This window comes from Cervus elaphus, chromosome 29, assembly GCF_910594005.1.
Source record: "Cervus elaphus chromosome 29, mCerEla1.1, whole genome shotgun sequence".
Lineage (NCBI taxonomy): Eukaryota > Metazoa > Chordata > Mammalia > Artiodactyla > Cervidae > Cervus > Cervus elaphus.
Window position 1 is genome coordinate 24,416,818 of NC_057843.1, and position 27,689 is coordinate 24,444,506.

Here is a 27,689-nt window from a genome sequence, read left to right on the forward strand (position 1 = left end):
TCGGGTGGAGAGGGAGGTGGGAGGGGGGATCGGGATGGGGAATACGTGTAAATCTATGGCTGATTCATATTAATGTATGACAAAACCCACTGAAATGTTGTGAAGTAATTAGCCTCCAACTAAAAAAAAAAAAAAGAATAAAAATCAGGCCAGATGCTATTAGATGAATAAGCTCCCCCAGAAGGCAGTTTGTGGAATGCAAGTGGACCTTACTCGTCCAAGCTGCTAGGTAGTGTCTGCTATCTTCGAACTTTATTCTCTGAGTTTCCATGCCCTCCAGAGAAGGCCCCCCCCATTACAGCATGAATCTTAAGTCTTTTTTCTTGTCTCTCTGGCTCCAGGCTGCGAACCCTACAAGGGCACCAGATGGATCTTATTATCAAACATTGCCTGATTCATAGCACAGGCTTGGTTAATATTTGCAGAGTGGAAGATTGGTTGTGACCTGTACTGACTTGGAAGAAAAGCTCAGACTTCCCAGGGGAGCTAATATAGGGAGAGCTTCACTGTAATTCAGTGAGTGCATGAGATGTGCCAAGCATGACTCTAAGACACTTGTGGAGGCATAGAGAAATACACAGATGGCAGAGAGAAGATCCCTGCCCCGAGAAGCCTGCCCTCTGGTGGGGAAAGCAGAGAGGCTGGCAGCAAACTGAAATAAGGGCTGTGATGAGTACAAAATGCCCTGAGAGCAGACGGTAGATTTCCACTTGGGAAGGAGGGCGCGGGTATCAGTAGAGAGACTTCGGGTCTGGCCTTCAGTTCAGTTCAGTCTCTCAGTCGTGTCTAACTCTTTGTTGCCCCATGGACTGCAGCATGCCAGGCTTCCCTGTCCTTCACTGTCTCAAGTAGTTTGCTCAAACTCAGGTCCATTGAGTGGGTGATCCCTTTAATTAGGCCTTGACAAATGAGGAGTATCTTCACACAGAAGGAGGAGCCAGAGCTTAGCCTACCCTACTCTACTCTCTGCTGGACCTCCTCTTCCATCTTCCTCCTCTTCCATCTTCCTCCTCTTCCATCTTCCTCCTCTTCCTTGCAGTGCCTACCTTGGGGACCTGATTGGGGGAGGAGGTACAGAAGGGGGGCAACTGGGTGCCCCTCTGTATTCCACTTCTGGAGCATGAACACTGAGTCCACCCTATTTTCTCCTCTTTACTTCAGACAGTTCCTAGGGCTCTATATATGGACCCTTAGCCCTACTGGGGCGCTGGGCTTGAGTAGGCCTGAAAGGATTTACTTTGGCCCATTAGCCAACAGGAAGCTTGTGAGAACTTCATCAGCTTGCCTGGAAACCACAAACACAAGGATCGATTGAGCCCCACTGGGCGCTGGGGATACGGCAGTGAACAAAATTGATGAAAATTCCTCCCCTCACGGAGCTTGACTGCTAATGGGAAGCAGCAGATAATCAATAGCAATAGTGATACAGTGAATGAGGTGGTGGAAAATGCTTTAGAGAAAATAACTTGGGGGTGGCAAGTGCTGGAGAGAAAAGCTGTACCTTTAAATAGGCTGCTCAGAGCAGCTTCAATGAGACGGTGACATTTATAAACAAGTATTAGTACTTGGTGGTGAAGGACAGGGAAGCCTGGCGTGCTGCAGTCCAGGGGGTCACACACAGTCGGACACGACTGAGTGACTGAACAACAGTCAACAACAAATCAGTACTTGAAGGAGTTGAGAGAGTGGAGCCTGTGGATCTCTGGGAGAAGAACATTCCAGCAAAGGCCATGGCCCTGAGGTGGAGAGAGCACAGTGTTTTCCAGACAGCAAGAAGAAGGCCAGGGTGGCTGGTGCAGAGTAAGCTAGAAGAAGGGGAGGGGACAAGACAGGAGGGTCGAGGTGAGCTTCCCTGGACAGAATCTTCCAGGTCCTTGGCAAGACTTTGGTTTTCATTTTTCCCTAAGGATCCCCTGCAGGATTTTGCACAGAGGAGTGAGTGGCGTGATCTGACCGCTAATGACCCTGGGATAAGACCAGCCCAGGGGACAGGGAAGACATGGTGGAAGACAGACTGGCTGGGAGGCCAGAGGATTGTTGCTCGGCCCAGGGAGGTGGGGAGGGAAAAGTGGTCAGGTTCTGAAATACACTGAAAGTAGAGACCCCAGATTTGCTGATAGATAGCTTGTGAGGTCGGAGGGAAAGAGAGGAACCCGCAATGACCCCAAGGGTCAGCATTTGCTCTTTGCCACATCGCTTTCATTGCGTGCTTCTCAGTCACGATGGCCTGGCTGCCTGACCTGAGTCTCTGATTCCAGAAAAAAAAAAAAAAGGATAAACAGGAGGAAAGTTCAAGTGCTCTGTTGCTTTTTAAGCTGCCAGCCCAGCCGTACACCTCAAAGACAGAGACAGGAAAGGCAGAACTGAAAACACAAAAAATAATTTCAAACACACTGAGTTTTCCCTTCTGTTTCATTTTTCCTTTTCTTCTCCCAAACCAAGGTCTGTTTGCCGAGGTGTGTGTGGCCATCCCCTTTACATCTATAAATCTCTTTGGTCCTGTCTCTTCCATGTTGCTGGGGCTCAGAATGCTCTGTGACAGCCAGGAGCTAATCTCATCTCCAGCCCAAAGCATTCCTGTCGGGCGCTGCTGATGACTTGGTGGGAAGGATGTGAAGGAATTTCCAGGGGCTGTTTTCATTAATCAACGGCAGAACAAAAGTAAAATGCTCTACCTTGGAGAAAACAGAACCTCCAAAGGTGATTTTGCGATGCAGCTTGGAGCTCCTGTGTTATGGCAGAGAGATCAGTTGAGGCTTTTGATGCCAGGTTGTTTTTCCAAAATTTGTTCTTCTTCATAATAAGCCCTTCTGCTTTGATCTTTTCCTCCCACGCATCCCTACCACCCCCTCAACACACACTGCCCTGAGAACACTCAGCTGGTTTTCTTTTGCAAATTTCAGACCAAGCTAAACTATATTAAAACTGTGTACTAGGTTTTGACGTAGGTGCCTCACGATTTGAGCCGAGTTTGCTATTTCTGAGATTTTAAGTATACAAATATCTGTCACTATATAAAAATATACTTTAAAGGTTCACACGCAACAGCGTATGTTTGTTAAAGTTGCCTTAAAACATGTTGAAAATCACTCCTTCGCTCACCTTGAAAAGTGCTCAAAAATGTCTCCTTTATCCCCAGGCACAGAGTTACAGTTGTTTTTCTTAGATCTGTCCATGTCAACCCCTATGCCAATGTGGAATCCATGCCTAAAATAGTCAGTGAAAGTGGTGCCTTTACAGCCAAGGCCTCTTGCACCGGAGGCTGCTAAGCCTCCACTCTATTTTGAATATCAAGCTTCTCATCTTCAGTAATTTATGGGGTGAAGATCCTGCATCCACTTCCATAATAGTAACAACCCTTTCTGAGTAACTGACTGTATGTCAGGGCCATCTAAATACCTGATGTGTCTCAAACTGTTAAGTCTTCCAGCAACTGTTTGAGCTGGGTGTTCTGTTCATTATTGCTATTTTAGAATTCTGAGCCTGAGACAGAGGAGGCAAAGCCCTGGTGTTCCAGGAAGCTCTTTGGAGCTACCCCAAATCCACTGTGCAACACCAACAACCCTTCCTGCACTCTGCCCTCACAGGTGATGGGAGAAAGCTGATCACTATCTTTCCATTTGAAGATCACAAGATCAGAGTTTAAAACACAGAGGGTCAGCTCCCTCACCTTGACCTTCTCAATTTCAGAGAGATATAAAGTGATGCTTCTAATCAGTTTTGGAGCTGACTTTGAAGGAATCATGGAAAACTAAACACCAATCCAACGAGGCCCTCCGGGATGCTTACACTGTCAGGTCAGATACCGCTAATGGAAAGACAAGAAGATGCCAAGGCTTCTTCTAACGCAGCACAGGGCCATGTAACCCTTGCCCCTGGGCTGTTTGTTGGGTTTTCTTTTTCCTCTTGTTTACAGAGTTCTGCCAATGCCAGGTGCTATGGTCAGTCGTTTACAGGTATTTTCTCACTTAAGCCTTGCATTTAACTCAGGAGTCAGTGGTTAGCATCCCTATTTAACAAACAGGAAAACTGAAACTCAAAAATATTCAGGGATTTATCGACCCTCACCTAGCAGAGCCAGGGAGAGAGCTGGCGCTTAAACCAGGCCTTGCTACCTCGAAACACATCCATGTGTGTGCTCAGTTGCCCGGTCATGTCTGACTCTTGTGACCCCATGGACTGTAGCCCTCCAGGCTCCTCTGTCCATGGGATTCTCCAGGCAAGAATACTGGAGCAGTTTGCCATTTCCTCCTCCAGGGGATCTTCCTGACCCAGGGTTCAAACCTGCATCTCTTTACGTCTCCTGCTTTGGCAGGTGGGTTCTTTACCACTGAGCCTCCTGGGAATCCCAGATTACATCCCTTTAACCACGATATTGTGCTGTTTCTAACACACACACACACACACACACACTGCAGGGTGATCTCTCGGCTTGTGGCTTCAGGCTGAACAGGTCCTAAAGGTGCCAGGCCTCCTGACCCACAAACACAGAGGGCCCCTTTGAGAATCACATTCTGTGCCCAGTCTTGTCCTGCCAGCCTCATCGTCACGGCTTCTCTCAGAAGGAGCCCCGTGGTGATCCCAGGGGTGTCCTGGGGCTGAAATGAGGGTGCCCTGCTGGCGAGGCTGCTCCAGCACCCTCAAGGAATTCCCCTGTGTGCTAAGTTCTGAAGGTGAGCCTTCCACTGTTGCTTTTCTAGAAGCCAGTCTCTGAAAAGGGAAAATCCTTTTAGGCCTTGGAGCCACCGTTGTCAGCATCCTCACAGCAGAATGGCAGCCAGGTCCTGCAAACTAGGACAGAAGTTCTATTAAAGAAGTAGAAGCAGTGGGTGGATGAGAGCTGCTCCCCAGGCAGCCTCTGCCCAAGGGCTGAACCCCAAGAGGAAACAGGTCAAGTCAGTCTGTCCCACTTTTCTGTAGCACAGAAAACCTGAGGTGCTGTGGCAGTGGGAAGAGGGATGCACACAGTCTACAAAACCCTCGCTGGTCTCTGAAAATATTTTCAGAAATCCCAATTCTCGAATCATCTCCTCCTCTCCTCTCCCACTCCTCCTTTAGAGACTTTGGGAAAACCAGCCCTCGAGTGACAGTGGCCAGCCCTGTTCTGAAAGATGTTTCCTGGCAGAGGCAGTGACCAACCCCTCCATGCTGTGGGGTCCCTTTTGTTCTCCTTTGTCTCTGGCATTCATCTGAGCTCTGAAAAGATCCTTGCAACCATATAGAACATGTGATTAACTATCAGCGATTTTCTCTGCCATGATTCATGACTTTTGGGCTTGACTTGGATTGGTTTACTTCAGGTTTTATTTCCCCAAGCTTGTTTCCTCTTCTGAATGCTCTCTCATTTTATTATTATCTTATATATAATTTTTAAATAGCCATGGTTGATCATACAGCTGCAGATTGTTCTAAGCTCAAAGACTGACCCTGAGTCCACAGAGTGGCTTTATTAGTAGAAGCATCATCTTCTATAACGTTTCAGAACCTCCCTTTTCCTCTTCTTGGCTTTTCAGCAGATGATTTAAGGACTTCTTAGAGTCATCTTACACAAGTAGTACCCCTCTTTAGGCTTCAGGCTGCCAAATGCTGAGAATCACTCTTTGTTATCCATCTACCTAGTCCCCAAATAAGACTAGACTTTGTAGACGGGAAAGTGTCTTCTAACCATGCTGCCTGGGCGACCTCCAGACAGTCCCAGCTTCCTGCCTTCCTCCTCATTATTGAATTATTTCTTTTCCTTTCCTTTTTCTTTCCGTTCTTATTCCCTTTTACCTCCTCCTTCTTCTAGTCCCCCTACTTCTTTCCTTCCCCTCTTTCTTCCCCAGGTTTTCCTTGGAGATTAAATAGAAATAGCTAAATGCAGAAGACCCTCCAGCATGGTAAACCCAATGCTGACCTTCACTATCCCTCAAGGGGGGACATCGTGTCCATCACTTCGTCCTTCTTTCTCATTCCTTATGAAACCCAGGCCACACACTGACCTACTTTTTTTCTGCATAATGTTCCTCTTCCTGTTTCCTTGAAGAATGTGCCCAGCGGAGCACATTCATTACCTAGACTAAGGGACCAACATCCTAGAGGCTACCTTGTGAAAGCAGACATCTAGATTTAAGGCTAATGGAGCTTTTGAGCAGAAGGAGCTTCTTTTGCATCACCTTCACCATTGAAGTCAGCTGGCCCGTCTCTCATTTACCGCTTCTGTCATTCCCAACCAGCCACACGAGTCACCTGTATGACCACTCCCCTGGATTTCCGTCCACAGGAGGAGTGGGGTGGGGATGCCAACCTGCCATGTCCCATCCTAGGAGGATGGACTTGCCCAGGGGAAATAGTTTGAGACTGATTTGGTTTGGTTGTGGTCTTTCCTCGAAAAGTAGAATAAGCTCCCGTGCTAATATCCTGCTAGAGAACCGAGCCAACCACAAGTGTCTAGTGGGAAAATTGTAGGAGTTACAGTATTTTCAGGGACTCATCTAAATGTAGGCAATAATTAGTTAGTTTAAAATGAGGCTCCTTTGTACCTTGAATAATCCCAGGAGGAAGGGAGTGGGGAGGGGGGCAGTGGGAATCAAGGATTAAAAAAAAAAAAGGAAAATGTGCTATGTTTCACTAATCTCTATACTTTTGCATGTTTGTTTTTTTCCTGTGCTTGTTGCATGCATTTACCCATTAATTATGTCAGTAATGGAGAAGAAATGAAGCATTACTTTTGTGGCACAGCTGTTTAAAACGATTACTTTGAAAACGGTATTTTTTCCAGAACCTTTCCTTAAGTGTCTCATCACCCACAGACATTATTTGCTGTGCTTAGTTGATCATCCTTTGCCCTGAATCCCCAAATGCAATCAGTTGCCTCCTTGATGCTTTCATTGCAGCTGATTCAGCTAATTCGACTGCAATGCATGCTCCCGACTCCTTTAGAAACTGCAGTGTTAATTAAGATACATGTTTGAAAACGAGAGTCAAATCAAAGGACCCCTGGGCTTGGCTTTCCACGGTCAAAAGCCAATCCTGGGATGAGCATCTAATTTCAGAGAAATGGGCATGCGTCCGGAGCAGTTCTGTGTCTAGACCTGTTTCGGAGTCACAGCAATGAAGGGAGTTTCGGTGAGGATTGGTGTTTTTGTTTTTTTGTAAGCAATTGGGAGGGAGAGAAGAGGTCCAAAGGAGATCTTCTGTCTGTGACCCAGCAGCTTGAGATTGTGAAGTAGAGAACTGGGCTGAGGGATCCACAAGGTAAGAAAGTACTTTTCATGCAGGTCCTAGGGCCTCTTGGTTGGGCAGAAAGGAGTGGTCACCCCTGGACGACACCCTAGCTAAGAAAGCTAGGCACCTGCTTTGCCAGCGCCTCACCATTTGCCGGGAGCCTCTCTTTCTCTTCCTTCTCACCCCGTCTCCTTTCCATTACTTTCTCTTGCTTCAGGGAGGTTCAGAGAAAAGGCTTCAATTCTCCACAAGATTGCCAAGAAGAAATGTCAGGTGGATGAGAACGAGAGGCAGAACGGGGCTGCCAATCACGTGGGTGAGTAAGGGGAGATGTCCATCCCCTGCCGTTCATCCCTGGAGTGCGTGAAGCAGGGGGCAGAGAAGCAGGACCCAGTGTGGGCATCCCAACTCAGCGCAGACACAGAACCCAGTTGCTCAGCCCTTTCTCGGACATCTGAAAGAGTCCCACTTCCCCTGGTGGGTCCAGGGCATGAACAGACCCAATAGGTCACCTACTCCCAGGGGAACATTAAAAACAGTGACATGATTCTATGAAGAGCCATATAAAATAAATAAATAATAATGTTAAAGTAAAAATTTTAAAATAAATTTATACCACCTCCTAACCACACATCTCCACTGGAGTAGAAAATCACTCCATTTCGGAGATTGCACAAAATGAGGACACACAGACCTGTCCTTTAATACTTGACAAAAGGTGAGAGTACCCTTTCTGAAGTTCTCGCTTGGTAACAAGATTTTATTCCTGTGACATCTCCTGCATCACCCCCACCAAATTACTAGATTGTTCACTTGGTTGCTCCTGAACTGAGTGACCGGGTCCCTGCAAGATGGCCCTGACTCTCCCTTCTTAAGAATTCAGCAGCTAGCCCCGGTCCCTTTTGGTTGACTTTTTCTGAGTTCCTTTGTGACCAGATCGTGACATTTAGTGGTCTTATTTTAACTTGGAACATAATGTTCCTCCTCTCCAGTCTGTGACTCTAATGTAGCTCTCAAATTCTAAATTCAGACTAAATTTACCCTAATCTGGATCTATGCGATACACGATGCCCAAGAAACTAAAATTATCTGCAGACAAAATTTAACAGTGTTGCACTCAAAATATATGACATTCCTTGGAAGAGCTTATGTCTCCTCTGTTCTCCTGACTTCTAGTTTCAGGAAAAATCTTTGGCCAAGAAACAGTCAAGATTCTGTTGGGTATGGGGGCGGGGGGAACTTAAAAGAAATAAACTAAAATGTTAGCTCTCACTCCTGGAAGTCGCTTCTTCTCATGTGTTCATGTCTGTTCTTACACATCTTAACTTCACTTTGGGACCCAGAACCCCCTGTTGTTTGGTCATTAAAGGCTGATCCTAAAGTTGTATCAACTCAGCTAACAGACACACAAACATAGATTTAATATTTCCCAAGGTACTGAGTATTTTTTAGTTTAAACAATTGAACCAAGCATATTAGGAAAAACAGACAATCACACACAGCAGAACATCATTAGGAAAACACTATCACTACTAAGATAAAAGAAGTTGGAGTTTCAGTGGCTTTCCATATTCAAATGTATTTATGCCTTTGTATTCCACAACTGAATACATGAATAAACAAAGCATTTCCCAATGACTTCCAAAATTTGGCTCCTTTAAATTCAACAATTTTTATATAACTCTCAAATTATTTCCCAGTAAATTTATCAGTGATAGAAATGTTTAACTTTTCTGAAGTTGCTAGAAATACTCTAATACTTTCTGAGCAGCCTGAAGCTGCCAACATCTGAAACTGATGAGCTTTCTGGTACTCCTGGTGACCCTGACACTGAACCAACCACACAGCCGAACTCCTAGACTTGACAAGTCCCAAGACTTGACCCAGCTCAGCCAGAGGGCAACCCTTTATATTTCCCTCTCTCTGAAATTATGGCAAAAAACCTCAGTGGTGCCCGATCACTGATCACCTGCAGGTGTTCCTCTGAGCCCTGGAAAAAAAATCTTCTAGTGCAAGTCAGGTGCTGTAAAGTGGATCCAAATAGTTTATGTTTCTTCTTTGCTCGCTCTGAACCAGGCACTGTGCTGAGAGCTTTAAGTTCGTTTTCTTATGTAATCTCTACAGGTGTACCCTTTGATCATATCGTTGTGATTAGTCATAGCAGCAGTGGTGGTTCTGTTGTCATCATCACCCCAATTTTTTTTAACTTTTGCTTTTGTATTGGGGTATGGCCAATTAACAAACAGTGTTGTGACAGTGTCGGGTAAATAGCAAAAGGATTCAGCCATACATACACATGTGTCCATTCTCCCCCCAAACTCCCCTCCCATCCAGACTTTGCATAACATTGAGCAGAGCTCCACATGCTATACAGTAGGTCCTTGTTGGTTATCCATTTTAAATATAGCAGTGTGTACATGCCCATCCCAAACTCCCTAACTATCCCTTTTCCCCATCCTTCCCCCGGCCACCATAATTTCATTCTCTAATTCTGCATCATCCAAGTTTTGCAGATAAGGAAGTTGAGAGAGGCTAAGTCACATGCTAAGGACCCCCCAGCTTAAGCATCAGAGTATGAGCCCAGGCTTGCCTGTGAGGCCCAGTGTCCAGAAGCCCCAGTACTCAGCCGTCACCTGGGAGTCACTTTAGCCAAATGTTGCCTCTCAGTCAGGAATGACACAGATTTTTACCTCAATTACTTGTTCATCCCCTGCCCTTGCCTGGTCTTCTATAGGATGCCCAAGTGTGGAACCGCCTAAGTAGTATTCTCCAGGCATTTTGAGAAGGCCAGGTTCCCAGGTTTGCCCTACCCACTGCACCAAAGCCCTGGTCAAACTTTCCACCCACTGAGCCTGAGGGAATTAGAGCTAAAAGTACTGGGCGTTGGAGGTCACCCAGTTGATTCCCCTCATCGCATAGGTAAGGTTCTGGAGAAATGAGGGATCTTCCCTGAGATGACCACCTGATTCTGTCAGAGCAGAGCCTAGGACTTAAGCCTCCTGAAGCCCAAGCTAATAAATGTCCTTTCTAGAATGTAATTATAGAAGAAAAGATCCTGCCGTAAGAAAATCTCTGAAGGATGTGGTCATGGGTATAGACAGTACTGTGGAGATTGGGTATGGTTTTGGTTTTAAAATGTCCATGCTCATGTTCTTGAATGGCAAGTTGGTAAGTTTTCCCAGTCTAGAGAAGGCATACCCCTAGAGTTGATAGGGTATCCAAGGTCAGACATAGGCCAGCAGGGATGCCAGGGAGCTATTAAAGAGAGGAGGAGGGCTGAGTACACTGGAAGGCCGGGAGGCAAAAAAATCCTAGACATCTGGCACAACCCAGCCCTGGGTCTTATCACCCCTTGGACGCCACTACCTTCTCCTGTGGCCCAACATTTTAGGATGTTCTTCTCAATATGGCTTTTACCCCCACTGACTCCATTTGCTTGCTTTCTGTGTGTCTAAATTTTGTCACAGAAAAAATCGAGCTCCCAAACAGCACCAGCACAGAAGTGGAGATGACACCCTCCAGTGATGCTTCGGAACCAGTACAAAATGGAAATCTCTCCCACAGCATCGAAGCTGCAGAAGCCCAGGTACAGCAGTTTCTCATTGCTCTCCAGGCTGCTGTGTGTATTGATATTTTAGCCTAGCAGCACAGACCTGCATTCTCCTCGGAGGCCCCAGCTCCCAGCTCAGAGGACCCCAGAGTCATCCGTCCCTGTGTGTACTTCCCAGTACCAGCCAGGGCACCGCATGCATCAGACTCTTCATTCATCATATAAGTGGACATATTCTCCAAGCCAGGCTTCCCAGGTGGCACTTGTAGTAAAGAACCCACCTGCAATGCAGGAGATGGAAGAGACGCAAGTTTGATCCCTGGCTCGGGAAGATCCCCTGGAGGACGGCACAGTAACCCACTCCAGTATTATTGCCTGGAGAATCCCATGGACAGAGGAGCCTGATGGGCTGTGGTCCATAGGGTCGCACAGAGTCAGGCATAACTGAAGCGACTTAGCATGCACACACGCATTCTCCAAGCCGCTGTTTCTCAGGGTGAGATTGGAGGAGTCATGCATCAAATCTCCTGGGGATAAAAATGCAGATCCCTGGTCCATATCCCAGATCTAATGGGAAATAGAATCACTGAGAAGCAGCACCCAGGATCAGCACTTTTTTCTTTTGAACTTTTTATTTTGTATTGGGGTGTAGCCGATGAACAATGCTGTGATAGTTTCAGGTGAACGGCGAAGGGACTCAGTCACACATTACACACACATCCAAGGAATCACCATTTTAACTCCCGTCCCTGGTGATTTTTAATAGATGATAAAGTTTGATCACTGCTGCAGTCTAATCCTCTCTGTGTCTTTAGGGCCATGATTAAGTAACAGAGAAACCACAGCCATCATCCCTTGGTTAACCCCCTTTGGCCTTTTTTGTCCCTGCAGTTGAAATTAGTCAGTACTGTGGTCCAGTCCATCGTTCAGTGTTGCAACCATTAGATAGCTGTTTGATCTAATGGCTACAATACTTACCACTTATATCCACTGTGTGTGTGCCATAGCTTCAGTGCTAGGTGCTTTGTCTATGCTATCACTTTAAACCACCCAGCTGAAGGTATAGACATTTAGTATCTCTGTTTTATAGGTGAGGAAGCTAAAGCTTAAGATGAAGCAGTTATTCAGGATTACCTGGTTTGTAGCTATTAGAGCTGAGATTTGATCTTGTGCGTGTGTGTGCTAAGTTGCTTCTTAGCACTGATCTTGTGTGTCTGCCTCTGCGACGCTATGGACTGTAGCCTGCCAGGCTCCTCTGTCCTTGGGGATTGTCCAGGCAAGAATACTGGGACTGTTGCCTTAGGACTGTCTAAATACAGAATCTGTACTGTTTCCGCTGCCTCAGATCACAGTTGCTCAAAAATTTAGGCAGAACCAAAAAGTAGGTGGTGCTTGTTAGATTTCTGTATCTCACCCTCATCAAGTGAATCAGAATTTCTAAGGCATAGAGTCCCAAATGTACATTTTAACCAGTCACCCTTGAGTCGGTGTTTCTCAGACTTTAATGTGTTTAGGAATTTCCTGGAGGATTCTGTTAAAATTCAGGGTCTGGTTTGTCAGGTCCAGAGTGGGGCCCCAAGTCTGCAGCTCTCCTGAGCTCCCAGGTGATTCTGATGTGGCTGGTCTAAGAACCACACTTTTTGAGTAGCATGACCCCAAAGTTTGTGACCCACTTCTCTAGACAGAATTTTCCCGATGAGCTGATAATGAAGCCAGACTACAGCAAACCAATTCCAACCCTCTCTTCTCCTTTGTATTGGGATGCTCTCTGCAACAGAGGAAGTCTGTGTTTCTTAGAAAGACGCTTGCTCATCATTGCCTGTTGCTTTTATTCCCTGAAGAAACATGCAAAGAAACTTTCTTCATTTAAAGGAAAGGATAAAGATGTCAAGCACCTTTTTGTACATGTGTTGGCCATTTGTGTGTTGTCTCCTTCAGAAAAATATCCACTCAGATCCTTCACCCATTTTTTAATCAGGTTATTCATTGTTTGCTATTGAGTTGTAAGAGTTCCTCATATATTTTGGTTATGAACTCCTTATCAGATATATGATCTATAGATATTTTCTCCCACTGCATAGGTTGCCTTTTCATTTGTCTACTGTTTCCTTTGCTGTGCTTTTCATGAGGTATACCTGTCTTCACATTGTATACCTTAAATAGATGGAATTGTTATTTGTCAGTTACACCTCAGTAAAGCTGCGGGGGGCGGCGGGGAATGGCTAAAGGAAGACAGAAACATGGCAGCTACTTCTGCCCTCTGCCTCCTAGACTCTTGCCCTCCTGCCCAGAGCCCTGCCCACAGTCCCTTCGCGTTAGCTCAAGGGTGAGCCGGCAGAGCAGCTTACGTCTGCAGCATGTGGCAGGAGGAGGCAGGCCCCAGGAACATCTGGCTGTCCTTGGGGACACACAGTCACAGGTGTGCAGAGGGCACCCTCGCCGCCGTGCCTGTCCATCTGGCTGGCAGAGGGACAGCTGTACCCCCACACGGAAGCAGCTTGCTGCAGGGGGTTGACAGAGCCCCAGCCAACCCCTCTCTGAGCAGAGCTGTGTCCCCGGGTCTCACTCAGGGTGACAGGACAGATTTGTGCACCATGCTGATACACTAAGAGCCCCAGGGCACACAGGCCTTCAGAGAGCCTCCCCACCAGCCGCCCGCAGGACAGCCTGGCAGTGATTTTCAGAGGCGACACGAGAGAGTTATCAAACCTTCTTCTAGTTTCCTCATCTGCAAAGTACAGATAATCACAGTACCTGCCTCATTCGGGATATTAGGAGAGTTGCATGAGATAATGTGCATAAAGCACTTAGCACAGAGCTAAATGCTATTATTTATTAGTGCCCATTTTCTTGTTGTTTAGTTGCTAAGTTGTGTCCAACTCTTTTGCGACCCCATGCACTGTAGCCCACCAGGCTCCTCTGTTCATGGGATTCTCCAAGCAAGAATACTGAAGTGGGTTGCCATTCCCTTCTCCAGGCGATCTGCCCAGCCCAGGGATGGAACCTGTATCTTCTGCATTGGTGGGTGGATTCTTTACCACAGAGCCTCTGGGGAACCCTATGTGCCCATACCTACTATATAAATAGCATCCAAGATGTCCCTTCCCTATAGGTAAAAGTTCATTGTAGCTAAAATGAAAATTTATATAGAAAGAATATATACATATATAATGTTTGAGTATATCCAGGGTATGATAAGCAAATAAATAAACATCTGTAGTAGGTAAATAATTATGACCCAGTTTGTCACATAAAGAGTCTACCTGCAGTGCAGGAGACCCAGGTTCAATCCCTGAGTCAGGATGATCCCCTGGAGAAGGAAATGGCAACCCATTCCAGTATTCTTGTCTGGAGAATTCCATGGACAGAGGAGCCTGGTGGGCTGCAGTCCATGGGGTCACAGAGAGTCTGACACAACTGGGTGACTTTCACACACATGTCAGGAAAGAATACAGAGTGTTCTGGGAGCCTTCCAAAGGAAGACCCAAGCAAGGGAAAGTGCAAAAACTTAAGAGAAGAGGTAATATTTGAGCTGGGCATTGAGGAGTGAGTAGGAGTTTGTTGCTCAAAAAAGGAGGCAATGACAAAATGGTCCGTTAAGAGGGAAATCCATGTTAGTGACTGGTGAAAAGGCCAGCAGAACTAGAGACTGAAATGTGAGGTGAGGAGGGAGGAGAAATCCACTTGGAAAAGTAAGTTGGGCTGAAATTCTTCCCTTGTTGAATCAGAAACTTTTCAGTGCTCATCCAGTATGTGTCAGGCGATGTGCTGGGCCTTGGAAATTCTAGCAGAATTTTAGGACCATTCTAGCAGAGCAGAGAGACTGCAAATGTAAACCAAGACGTAATTATGGACAGCAATGGGGCCATGAAGAAAATAAAGCCTGGTGACTCAATGGAGGGCAAGTGGAGGGGCCCCTTTAGGTTGGGAGGTGAGGGAAAGCTTCACTAAGGAAGTGGCGTTTGAACAGAGGCTGAACTTTAAGAACAAGCCAGCCAGAACATCTGTGGTGGTCCAGTGGTTAAGACTTTGCCTTCCAATGCAGAAAAGGGTGCGAGTTCAATCCTTGGTCTGGGAGCTATGATCCCACATGCCTTGCAGTGAAAAAGCAAAACATAAAGCAGAAGCAACATTGCAACAGAGTCAATAAAGACTTTAAAAATAGTCCACATCCAAATAAAAATAAAAATCTTGAACAAAAGAACAAGCCAGGCCAAGGGAACAGCACCCACAGAGGCAGAAATGAACTTGACTTGTTTGAGGAGCAGAGAAGTCAGTGTAGCTGGAGAGTGGGGAGCAGAGGGAGGGCGGATGGTCGCAGTGAGGTCCCAGCAGGGCTGGCCTGCCTTGAGGACCATGATACACAAGTTGACTCCCTTTCAGGACAACAACAAGCTGCCATAGGTTCCCAGATGTGATTTGCACCTGTGAAAGATCCAGGAGGGTGCACTGAGGTGTAGAGATCAGATGTGCAGCAAGAAATTGGATAGCAGTGGTGGGGCAGTGAGGTGGCTGCAGGGGTTGGGGCAGAGCTGATGAGGCCTGGACCAGAGCAGCGGATGGGGAGGGAGGAGACACACAGGCCTCAGGAAGGACGTTGTGGCTCTGCCTGAGAAGTACGGACATCCCCCTGCTGGAAGCAGGGAGCTGCCGTGGAGTGGCAGCATCAGATCTATGAGATAGGAAGAGAGCTCTTTCTGAATGGTAACAAAGGGGCCAGAGTGAGGGAGGGTAGACTACTGGGTGGCAAGGTAAGAGCCCATTTGGTGCAAAAATTAGCAAACAGTGCTTAGTCGCTTAGTCGTCTCCGACTCTTTGCAACCCCATGGACTGGGGCCTGCCAGGCTCCTCTGTCCATGCGGATTCTCCAGGCAAGAGTACTGGAGTGAGTTGCCATGCCCTCCTCCAGGGAATCTTCCCAACCCAGGGATCAAACCCATGTCTCCCACATTACAGGCGAATTCTTTACCCTCTGAGCCATCAGGAAAGTCCTAGCAAACTGTGATCTGTAGCCAGATCTGGCCTGCAGCCTGTTTTTGAACGACCCCTGAGATAAGAATGTTTTTATCTTCTTGAAGCTTTAGATAAAAGCAGCAGCAGCATATGTGACAGAGACCATAAGGCCCATAAAGCCTAAAATATTTACTATCTGGCCCTTTTCAGGAAAAGCTTGCCCACCCCTCTTTTCAACCATCTGTAGTCTTTACCCAAAAAAAGAAAAAGAAAAAAATAACAAGGAAGCTCTTCATGCACTTATATGGAATGATCTTCAATATATGTTAAGTGGAAAAGGCAACATGCCAAATTCATCCAGTGTACTCTCTGTAAGAGGGGGAAAAGAAAGGAAATAACATAGTGATGTGGAAGCATTTGCTTTGGATTTTGTTGAAGAAACTGGCTGATTCCTACACAACAGCAGTCTGCGGTAGGGAACTGGGGTGAGGGGGAGACTTCTGCATGCATTTTTCAGTATGTAGCCTTCTGTAGCTTTTGAATTTTGAACCAGTTAACTGTTTTACCTATTCCCCAAAAATGCAACAGCTAAAACTAGTAATGGGTTAAATTAAAACAGAAACAGTATGCATTAGTCCTTTAAGAGAAAAGTCTCTGAAGACAGACCACATGAGTTCAAATCCAAGATTGGCCACTCCCCAGCTGTGTGACTTTGGATGAGTTACTTAACCTCTCTGTTCCCATATTTCTTCTCTCTGAAACAAGGATACTATCCTATTTCACAGCATTGCTGTGAGACTAGAATGCTCATAGAACAGTTCTTGGCGAACAATAAGCACTGCACAATTGTTTGTCATTATTAGCAGTACTTGTAAAACTGTCTTTAAAATGTCTGTTAAGTAGCCCAGATGACAAGGCCTCAGACCAACTATGAATTGTAGCATGGCTGACAGTGACTGGATATGAGAGCTGTTTCTGAGGAAGCATTGAGACCATTTAATAAGTTAGTCATAGAGAGTGAACAAGAAAAAGCAGTTGTGGGTGATGCTGAGGTTTCCAGGCTGGAATGACTAAGTAGCAAGGTAAATTAGAGCTGTGATTCTCGAATCAGAAAAAAAGGTGTGAAATCAGGACACTCTGGCCACCCAAAGGACAGTTTCACAGAAAGAGCTCTGTGCCTTTTTACTGTTGAATTTTCTTTCTTTCCCAGTTGTATTTTTATCAAGCTCCAGGAGGAATGAAGTGTGCCTCCCAACTTTATTAATGGAAATGATGAGCCCACACACCACACACTCACCACTGATACTCTCCTGAGAGTTTAACCCATCTCATCTAATGAACCTGCTGTTTTCAAAACCGTATTTACAAGTGAACTAATTTTACATTGACACGTCATCTCTGAGAACTTCCTTATGTCCAGACTTTACACTGGCAATGAAGAGCACTCTAAAAGAGCACTCTGTGAGCACTTCTTCATTTGTAAATTTTGTGGAACCAAGAAATAATTTGACTTCTCAAATGGCTTAGTGCTAATTATCTTCTCCCAAGGCCTGCTGATAGAATGCTGTTGATTCTAACACAACTGAGTTGAGCTGTCACTGAGAATTTACCGACCTTCCAAATTTTCAATGTTGGGCGTTTATCCACGTTTTAAAGACAATTCTAAAATATATTCTCTCCCACCTAGAACCCAGCATTTTCTTACATTTTAATTTTGCCAAGATGATATCACCAACTCAATGGACATGAGTTTGAGCAAACTCTGGGAGATAGGGAAGGACAGGGAAGACTGGCATGCTGCAGCCCATGGGGTCACAAAGAGTTGGACACAACTTAGCAACTGCACAATAACAACAACGGACAACAGCCAGGTGATGGCGCATGGCCGGCGTGCTCAGGGAAGCTCCTGCCTTTCCTCATCATGGTCCTCCAGGCATAACACATCCAGACACTTTATATACCTGCTCACAGTGGGAAGGGAGAAAGAGAAAGGCCTTGCAAATTTCTTAGATTCTGAAATCTGAAAATTTAACTCTTTCTTCATGTATTATGCTTTTTATATGTTGCAGCTTTTATTTCATTTGGCCTCTAAGATTTCTGTCTGTCCTTAGGGAAATCTAAATTGTCTTTGCTTTGGTTAAGAGTTGCCTAGTTGCAGCAGTGGGCAAACAGACTTATTTAAGATTACCACATCCCTAGGAAAAGAGAATACACATACACACACACACACACACACAGACACTTGTATAGATAGACAACCAGATAGATATTTAGGTAGATAATGGATAAAATGCCCATTTTTCTTCTTTTTTTTCTCACTTTACAACTGAAATAGTATCTTACTATATTAAACCCTTCCTTTCTCCCTCTGGAATTTCAGCTCTAACTTATTTCTTCCCAGCCTAGCGCTGGTCTTCACCTAAACTCAATCTGGTTTTTAAGATCTGCTCTTATAGTGCTGGTTAAAATGTTTGGGTGACTAAGTAAAGGGTGAGTAGAGAAAGATTATGGACATGATTGTAATCTTAGGTTTCTCTTAAGAAAACTAAAATGCATTATTGTTGTCTTTTAAAGTTATAGCTATGATTTTAAAGCTCCGCAGAAAGACTTCATAATGAACATTGGTCCATGACGTTAGCTCTGATAAGGACTTCCAAGATTATCCAAGCAGCTGGTATCCAGAGTCCACATGGTGTGTCTCTTCCTAAAGTATTACCTTTAGTTAGAAAATGTTTACTTTCTTCGCAATGATAAGATTTTTGGGGTTTGTTTGTTTGTTTGGTCATGCCGAGTGGCATGTGGGACCTTAGTCCCTCAACCAGGGATGATAGAACCTGTACCCCCTGCATTGGGAGCTCAGAGTCTTAACCACTGGACCACCAGGGAAGTCCCAGCAATGTTTAACAGAGAGTTTTCAAACCTCAAACCTTCCTGTTATTCAAAGAGCAAGTATCTCTTCTAAATGATTATGGTGTAAAGGCCAGGTCAACCATTTTGAAAGTTTATAAACAGCTAAGGGCCAAATTTCCCACTGTTAATGAGATTATTCAATCTCTCAAAACATTGATGAAACCTAAGAGCATTCTGGCACTCAGGAAAAGGAAGTTTTGGTGAAAAAGGAGCACGGGGAAGTGCTGGGGAGAGAGGGCAAGACCTAAGTATGAAAGGAAAACAATAGTCAAAGATTCTTCGTCAGACTGGAGTTTTCAAGGTCCAAGCCATGTTAGATCTATGATTGCCTTAGAAAAAAAAAACTTATTAGTATCCGAGAAAACCTAGTACACACTATACAGAAGAAAGGCAAAAATTAGTGTTTTATCTACCAGGCCATAGTACATGGGTTCCATTTCTAAGGAGATAACGCTTTTTTCCTCTCAATCTATACATTTATTTTTTAAGGAAAAGTTGAGATCCAGTTTCAATATCAGATGACCTGTACAATATTTACCAACTGCTTAAGATCCACACAGAGGCCTTTTGAACACAGTTAAAATGAAATAGATAGGTCTGACTCTTGAGTTTCTGCCTAAACTTGAATATTGACAGAGAATAATAACTTCACTTAGAATGTTACTGTTAATAACACCATTTGTCATTGTGCTTTCTGAAGGAGTTTAAAGAAAGTCTATTAATTATTCACATAAGATACATTAAGGGCTGACTATTAATAAAAAGAAAAAAACTCCATTGCCACCCTGAAAAAAAACTGACATTAATATCACTGGTCCTGTGAATAACTGTAATCCAATTGATGATAAAACAATGTGAATAACTTTTGAATTATTTCTTATGATTCTTCAGTAGCTTTTATGTTGACAAATCTTCTATGATTTGGATCAGCAGGATTTACAAAGCCCATGAAAACTATACAAAAACCAATTTATAGCAGCAGTACCGAAAGAAATCCATCTTGTCTGTAGGTTGCACCTCAGAATTATTTGGGCAAAATGCAAAGTGAAGGAAAGTAATTATATTTCACCAGACGCTCCAAATGCCATTTTACATTAATATAAAATGGTTTCTTGGCTTCATGGGAAACTTGGGTCCAGACAGCTTCATCACTCACAGCAAAATATTTTGAAATCTTGGTTTCAATTCAAAGTCATGGAAAAACAGATAAAGTGTTTTCAGGTTGCCATTGCTGAGTGAAAGCTTATCATTTTGTGTTTGATATGCTAAATTCTTGATGCTAGTTTTTTTTTTTTCCATCTATATGTAAAACAAACCATAAAATGGTATTTTAAGGAGGGGTGACTTATTTCCTACTGATAGACAGGCTGAGATTAATCACTTTTTTAAAAATCTGTATGACATTTAAATGTTTTCTGTTGGTTCAGGATGTCTACTCAGAAGACAATTCAGATATCTCAGGATGGTGCTGCCTTCCCAAAAGAGATGCTTTGTTACTGACCTCTTCTTGATTTATCTCTTGGAAAGAGATAAGTGATAGAAACATAGAGATAAGAGTGGAGTCAAGAGAATGAAGGATATTGGTAAATAGTACAAGGGCAAAGACACTGAAAAACTCAGGGAACAAAAATAAAGAGATTTCTCAAAGACTCAGTAAAGAATGAGTGGAAAAGGGATTATTTACTCAGCCATAAAAAGGAACGAATTTGAGTCAGTTGTAGTGAGGTGGATGAACATAGAGCCTGTTATACAAAGTGAAATAAATCAGAAGGAGAAAAACAAATATCATATATTAATGCATATATATGGAATCTAGAAAAATGGTACTGATGAATCTATTTGCATGGCAGAAATAGAGATATGAGTATAGGGAACATTCGGACACAGTAGGAGAGGAGGGGACGAATTGAGAGAGTAGCACTGGCATATATACACTACCATGGGTAAAATAGATAGCCAGCAGGAAGCAACTATATAGCTCAGGGAACTCAGCTCAGTGCTCTGTGTTGACCTGGAGGGGTGTGATGGGGAGCCGGGAGAAATGCTCAGGACAGAGGGGACACATGTGTACTTATGGCTGACTCATGTTGTTGTTGTACAACAGAAACCAGCACAACATTTTAAAGCAATTACCCTCCAGTTAAAATAAATTTAAAAAATAAAGAAGTCACCACTAAAGAAAGAATTATACAACATTATAAAGCAACTATGCTCCAATAAAAATTAATGTCAAATAAATTCTAGCAAGTGAACATGATGATTTCTTTTAAAGCAAAAAAAAAAAAAAATTCAAAATTAAGATACTTTAAAAAGGTGTGTATCAGTCTGCTTGGGCTGCCATAACAAAAAAATCATAGACTGGGCAGCTTAAACAGTAGAAATTTATTTTCTTCTAGTCCTGGAAGCTGGAAGTCTAAGATCAAGGTTTCAGCCAATTCAGTTTCTGGCAAGGGCTCTCTTCCTGGCGTGTAGTTGGCTGTCTTCTCTCTTTGTCCTCATAGAGCCTTGCATACACAAAAGGGTGAGGAGTGTGGGTGGAGAGAACAAGAAGTAGAGAAGTGCTGTCTGGTGTCTCTTCTCACAAGGACACTAATCCCATAGGATCAGGGTCTCACTCCTATGACCTCAGTTCAGTTCAGTCACTCAGTCGTGTCCAGCTCTTTGCGACCCTATGGACTGCAGCACACCAGGCCTGCCTGTCCATCACCAACTCCCAGAGTTTACTTAAACTCATGTCCATTGAGTCGGTGATGTCATTCAACCATCTCATCCTCTGTCGTCCCCTTCTCCTCCTGTCTTCAATCTTCCCCAGCATCAGGGTCTTTTCAAATGAGTCAGTTCTTCACATCAGGTGGCCAAAGTATTGGAGTTTCAGCTTCAACATCAGTCTTTCCAATGAACACCCAGGACTGATCTCCTTTAGGATGAACTGGTTGGATCTCCTTGCAGTTCAAGGGACCCTCAGGAATCTTCTCCAGCACCACAATTCAAAATCATCAATTCTTCTGTGCTCAGCTTTCTTTATAGTCCAACTCTCACATTCATACATGACTACTGGAAAAAACATAGCCTTGACTAGATGGACCTTTGTTAGCAAAGTAATGCTTAACTGCTCACTGGGTGCTCAGTCACTCCCCCAGCTGCTAGTAATGAGGCTGGGCCATGGTCCTCAAGTTTGAGCCTGCATCAGAATCACCTGGCTTGATGAAAGCCAGATTGCCCAACCCACCCCCAAGTTTCTGATTCAGTAGGTCTCAGTTCAGTTCAGTCACTCAGTCATGCCTGACTCTGCAACCCCATGGACTGCAGTGTGCCAGGCCTCCCTGTCCATTGCCAACTCCTGCAGTTTCCTCAAACTCATGTCCATTGAGTCAATGATGCCATCTAACCATCTCATCCTCTGTCGCCTCCTTCTCCTCCTGCCTTCAATCTTTCCCAGCATTAGGGTCTTTTCCAATTAATCAACTCTTCTCATCAGGTGACCAAAGTATTGGAGCTTCAGCCTCATCATCAGTCCTTCCAATGAGTACTCAGGGTTGATTTCCTTTAGGAATGACAGCCTCTTGCTGTCCAAGAGGCTCTCAAGAGTCTTCTCCAGTACCACATATGAGTTTTGGAGGGACACAACACTCTGCCCATAAGAGTCAGTAAGGACTCATCTTTGAGTTGAGTAACTGAATTTTTCCAAATGCAACTCTGATTTTTCATCATTGTGTCTAAGAGACTTTCTTCTTCCTGGCTATCCTGTTTTTATTCCCTTTTTAAACAGGAAAGGCAAATGACAAATAAAATTGTCCTTATAGCCCTTTGCTGACCCGTTCCAGAACTCTGAGTTTGCTCTCAAAATGACTCATACACACCTTGTTTGGCAAGCCCTGAACAATAGCTCTGGGGTCCCCAAAATCCATTTTCCCTTGTGTCACTTAGAGGTTTTGACAATAGGTCTTTAGGTCTGTAAGACCAAAATGATCCACAACCTAGTAGTGAAGATTTTTATGGGTTGGTCTTTTGAATTTCAATCATGACATTCTAGTTCTGTAATAAACAAAGTGAAAGCTGCTGGTATGTTGACCACACTAATTGGCCAACCAGTTTAGGAAAACAAAAATGAAGATAAGATGAAAACCACTTACTGTCCCTGAGCCAGCTGGTATTTATGCTGGGAGTTTATAATAAGTTTCTGTTGCTCAAGCCACCTAGTCTATGGTGTTTGTTGTGGTGGCCCAAGCAGACTAATACAGTGGCCATATGGATATTTATTATTTTTAAAAATCTCATTTTTAATAGATTTCCTTAGTAGTAAATCACTTCATGGAATGTTTTTTGGCACCTTCTACTTGCCAAATAGATGTTGATTTCGGAGCCTTTCACTGTATTAAAGTATGACTGTGCATTTTTGGTAATTTTACCTTTGAGAGCTCCAACTCTAGTATTGTTTTTAGCTCTGCACGAAACACAGAATCAAGGTGTCACAATATTATGAGTCTGCTTGAAAGTTTTGTTTCAGATGAAAACTCTGCTTACAGCCTATCTACTGAAATAAAAGAGCGTTTTCTCCTTAGGGCTGTGGAATTTTCCCTTTCATCTTATTTACAAAGGTCTTCTATTTATTCCTCTTACCAAACAGGAAAGTAAATTAGATTGTTGACATCATTGCAGTCAATGAATGCTCAATAAGTGTTGGATGAATGGATATATGGGGAAACACAATTATTGCAGTTTCCACTTTCACATGAAAAAATTGAATTATAGAATTTTACGGCTTGGAAGTATTATAATTCACCAAGTCAAACTTCTTTCTTCTGGACATCTTTGAAGAAGTTATTCTCCTAACCATTTATTAACAATAATAGTAATAACTAACTAACATTTCCTGAGTATTTACTGTGTGCCAAACACAGTTCCAAGTGCTCTTCCTAGATTATCTCAATTAATTTTACATAACAGCAGTCACGTCGTAAAAGAATGTCCTGGAGCACAAGTGGGTCTTCTTTGTCTATTAATCCCTTCTCCAACACTCCCTTCATTTGGTAAGACACTTGGAAGATTTCTTCTCTCTCTAGGAGCATCCCACGCACACACCTTTCCATCGGTTCCCAAGGAAACCTAATTGGAAAAGTAAAACATGCCACCTCTGTCAAAGAGAGTGTTCTTAATGCTTCAATAATGAAAGAGGACAGATATAGGACGAGAAGCACATCATCCCTGTTCCAAGATGATGCTGTTTTGTTGGGCATATTCTTCCCCTGAGGTTCCACTGGCCTTTGAACATGGAATGCTGGAGTCTGGAAATAACCCGCCTCCTGTTTCATTGCTTGCTAAAGTGAGCCTCAGGAAAGTTTATGATTGTAAAGGGCTTAATCCATCTCCTCCAGTGTCCCCTAGATATTCATTTTAGAAGTAGCCAGTACAGGATTATCCACCGTTATGAGAATCAGGGGTGACATCAAGCAATGAAATGCCCATAAAATCTCAAGCCCTCATTTCGGTGTGCTTGCCTATCACCGCATCCTGTCTCAAACCTGAGCTAAATTTCTGCACATTTTTCTTGGACAGAGATGCTAAAGGACAAGTCTTTCTTTTTCACCTGTATTTGGAGTTCTGACATTCATTAATATCTTATCAGTACCCACATTTCTTTTGTAAAAAAAAAAATTATTGCAGTATAGTTGCTTTACAATATTGTGTAAGTTTCTGCCGCAAAGTACATCAGCTATATGGATGTGTGTGTGTGTGTGTGTGTGTGTGTGTGTGTGTGTACCCTTTTTTTGGGTTTCCTTCCCATCTAGATCACCACAGAGCATTGAGTAGAGTTCCCTGTGATATACAGTGGGTTCTCATTAATTATCTGTTTTATACATAGCAGTGTATATACGTCAATCCCAGTCTCCCAATTCATCCCACCCCTCCTTTCCCCCCTTGGTGTCCATACATTTGTTCTCTATGTCTGTGTCTTTGTTTCTGCTTTGCAAATAGGTTCATCTGTACCATTTTTCTAGATTCCACATACATGTGTTAATATACGATACTTGTTATTATCTTTCTGACTTTCTTCTAAATTTGTACCTGGCTCTTTGGAGATGTCGCTCAAGGAGGTAGAGGAGGGAAGAGAGCATCACAGTGGCCCCACACACTCCCACACACACTCCCAAATCTGCCCTTCATTTCCCCTTCAAAGCTGCCTTGGATGCTATAAGAAAAATGCCACAGACTGTGTAGCTGACTAATGGAAATTTATTTCTTACAATTTGGGAGGCTGAGAAGTCCAAGATTAGGTGGCTGTTGCAGCCTGCTTCCTGGATCGTAAAAGGACATTTAGTCAGTATGTCCTCATATGGCAGAAGGGCAAGCTAGCTTCCCAGTTATGTATAAGGACGCTAATCCCAGTCATGAAGCCTCCGCCACCCTGACCTGATCACCTCCCCAAGACTCCACCTCTGAACAACATCACTGTGGGGGTTAGGGTTTCATCATACGAATTTTGGAGGGACACAAATATCCCATCCATAGCAGACTCAAGAAAAAGAGTGCACCTAAGAATCAGGTGTTTCTGATCAGCTTTTTCAAGAAAGTGGGCCATCCAAACCACCAGAAATTAAGCTCAAGAAAATCAAACAAAATTATGTCAATTACATGCTTAGTGTTTGTCATAGCTAGCATTGCTATTTCAGTAGATTTGATTTACTTCGAAAATCTGAGAAGCCAGGTGTAATTGAACATAAAGCACATTCATACCTGTTTTTTAGGAGTGAGGAGGGAAGGCCATGTGGTATTTGGAAGAGCCTTGGGTTGGGTGTGAAAGGAACCTGGCACTGTGACCTTCCTTCTTTCTGCATATCATTTCATCTTAGGGTCCTCAAGTAATGGGGGTGGGCTCAATGACCCGGGGCTCCTCTGAGATTCTGGGGCCCTAAAGCTCCTCTACTAAATGATTGCAGAGGTCTATGATTGCAGCTTGTCTTTCATGATCATTCAGTGTCCATATGATGGAAATGAATGACAAATTCTTGGACAGGAAGGTAGTCCCACATTAAAACAATGCAGGGGACAAACAAACTCTGCTTCACAATGACAAGGTTTTAAAGGACTTTGGGGGCCTATAAAGGGGTGAGGTACATCAGGTCCAGATGCCTTGCAGGTGGTATGGATGTGTTCTTTCTCTATTCCAGCATTTCCGTTGACTTGCCTGAGGGCACACAGCTAGTTAGTTGCAGAGATGAGATTAAGGACAGAAAGGAAGAGGATTAACGTTTGCTGATCCCCTGGTCTCTTTCAGGTACTGTGCATCCTGTGATTGCCCCAGTCTATAGATGAATGCCTCCCATGTTGCCTAGATATTTCACTTGTTTTATTAGTGGCTTTTGTTGAGGGTGACACTTTTAATATTCTTGATGCACTCACCCGCCCAGCCTCATGTCTCAGGCTCGATGAATGTTTTTATGGATAGTTTTTCCCACTCCCCGCCCCTGGGGACCCTGTTGGGGATTTGTAGCATGCACCACACTCCATGAGCTTTGCCCTGCTTGATCATTCATGTGGGCACCTGTGTGGCTGTACAATGTAGAGGTATAACTGAGGGTTTTTTCCTACAGATATATTATAGAATCAGCAGCAATAATAAATGTATTAGGGACTATTCTTTTTAAGTAGAAGTACAAATCACTTCCTGGAGAAGGGAATGGCAACCCACTCCAGTATTCTTCCCTGGAAAATTCCATGCACAGAGGGGCCTAGCGGGCTACAGTCCATGGGGTTGCAAAGAGTCAGACATTACTGAGTGACTAACGCTACTACACTACAAATCACTATAAATCTTCACCTGCCCCCAGCTTGACCTTGGCCCAGTGTTTTAGCATAAATGAATTCTGTTTCTACATAGATATGAAAGTACTGGCCTTGTACTTTATCGAGCATCATGCCCCACTGAAGGGACTTTCCAGTGAAAAGAGGTGGCATTCTGTAGTGCTGAACTGAGTGGCCCTTTTGTGGGGGTTAAAGGACAATCGAACCCCCACCAAGTTGAGAGCGAGGCAGGTTCAGGTTATCCTCTGAGACTGCTCCATGTGAACTGGAGATGAGATGTTATTACCGATCAATAAAACTGAACTCAAAGATGGCCTATTTTCAGATGCCTCCCGGGCGTTCATTTTAATTCTCTGCTAACAGAGATTGCATTAAAGTGGGCTCACCTTCACACTGGAATTCTGCACAGTGCCCTTCGCAGATAAAAACAAGAAATTGTGTTGCTTCCAAGAAATATTTTTCTGGCTGGAGAAGCAGCTACTGGACTAACGAATCCAGCCCAGGCCCCTCCACTGGAAACCTGACAATTATGCTGGGGCAAACCATCCAGACCAGGTACAAGTGGAAGTAGTACAAGAATCACGTGCAAAGAAGCTGAACAAATCCTCATGCTACTAGACCACAAACAAGACAGACTGCTGCCATCCCGCCCATTCACTAGATAAAGGAAAATAAAACTAAGTTGCTTGCTCCAGAGACCTCCCAATAGGTGCTGACCCCTGGAACTGTTCTTGTCTAACTGTAGGTAGGTATTCTGATAGTCAGACCTCTAGATTCCAACCTTCAGTATTGATAAATGAATCCAAGAAGGTAGTTGTCCATTTATCACAATGTTGTCACATAGAGTAACATCTCACCTCTGTCTCTTCTCCTCTCTCTCTCTCTCTCCCCAAAATTCTGTAGGATCACTGCAGAGTTGTATTTCTAGGTCTGTCCCACCTTGCTTCACAAAGATTTGGAGCTGCTTGCAAAATACATCTGATGAAAAAAAGGATAAAATGACTATTTTGAGAAAAATGCAGCACAGGATGGAAAAGATAGGGGGAAATGTATCAGTAAGACTAGACTAGAAAAGACTAGACTAAGGTGAGCTCAGATCCCAGTGCTGTGGTTGCTGGTCAGGGGTTACAAATTTGCCTCTGAACTCCCCAGTGCAAAGAAATAAATAGCATCATTTCCCTGATTCACAGATGTCTCAAAGTTTCTAGAAGAAGCATGAATTTTCCTAGTGCTGAGATGTGAAAGATTTTTCTCCCTTGATTCCTCA

General features: G+C 44.0%; 1 protein-coding gene across 4 annotated transcripts in view; it reads left to right on the top strand.

The window, feature by feature from the left end:
- Positions 1-27,689, top strand: part of SLC24A2 (solute carrier family 24 member 2) — a 279,753-nt gene that overhangs the window by 221,161 nt on the left and 30,903 nt on the right. For all 4 annotated transcript variants that reach the window (XM_043891283.1, XM_043891281.1, XM_043891280.1 and 1 more), the window contains 2 exons: positions 7,424-7,522; positions 10,674-10,792. In XM_043891283.1, coding sequence (XP_043747218.1) covers positions 7,424-7,522; positions 10,674-10,792 — 218 coding nt within the window. The remainder of the gene's footprint in view (positions 1-7,423; positions 7,523-10,673; positions 10,793-27,689) is intronic.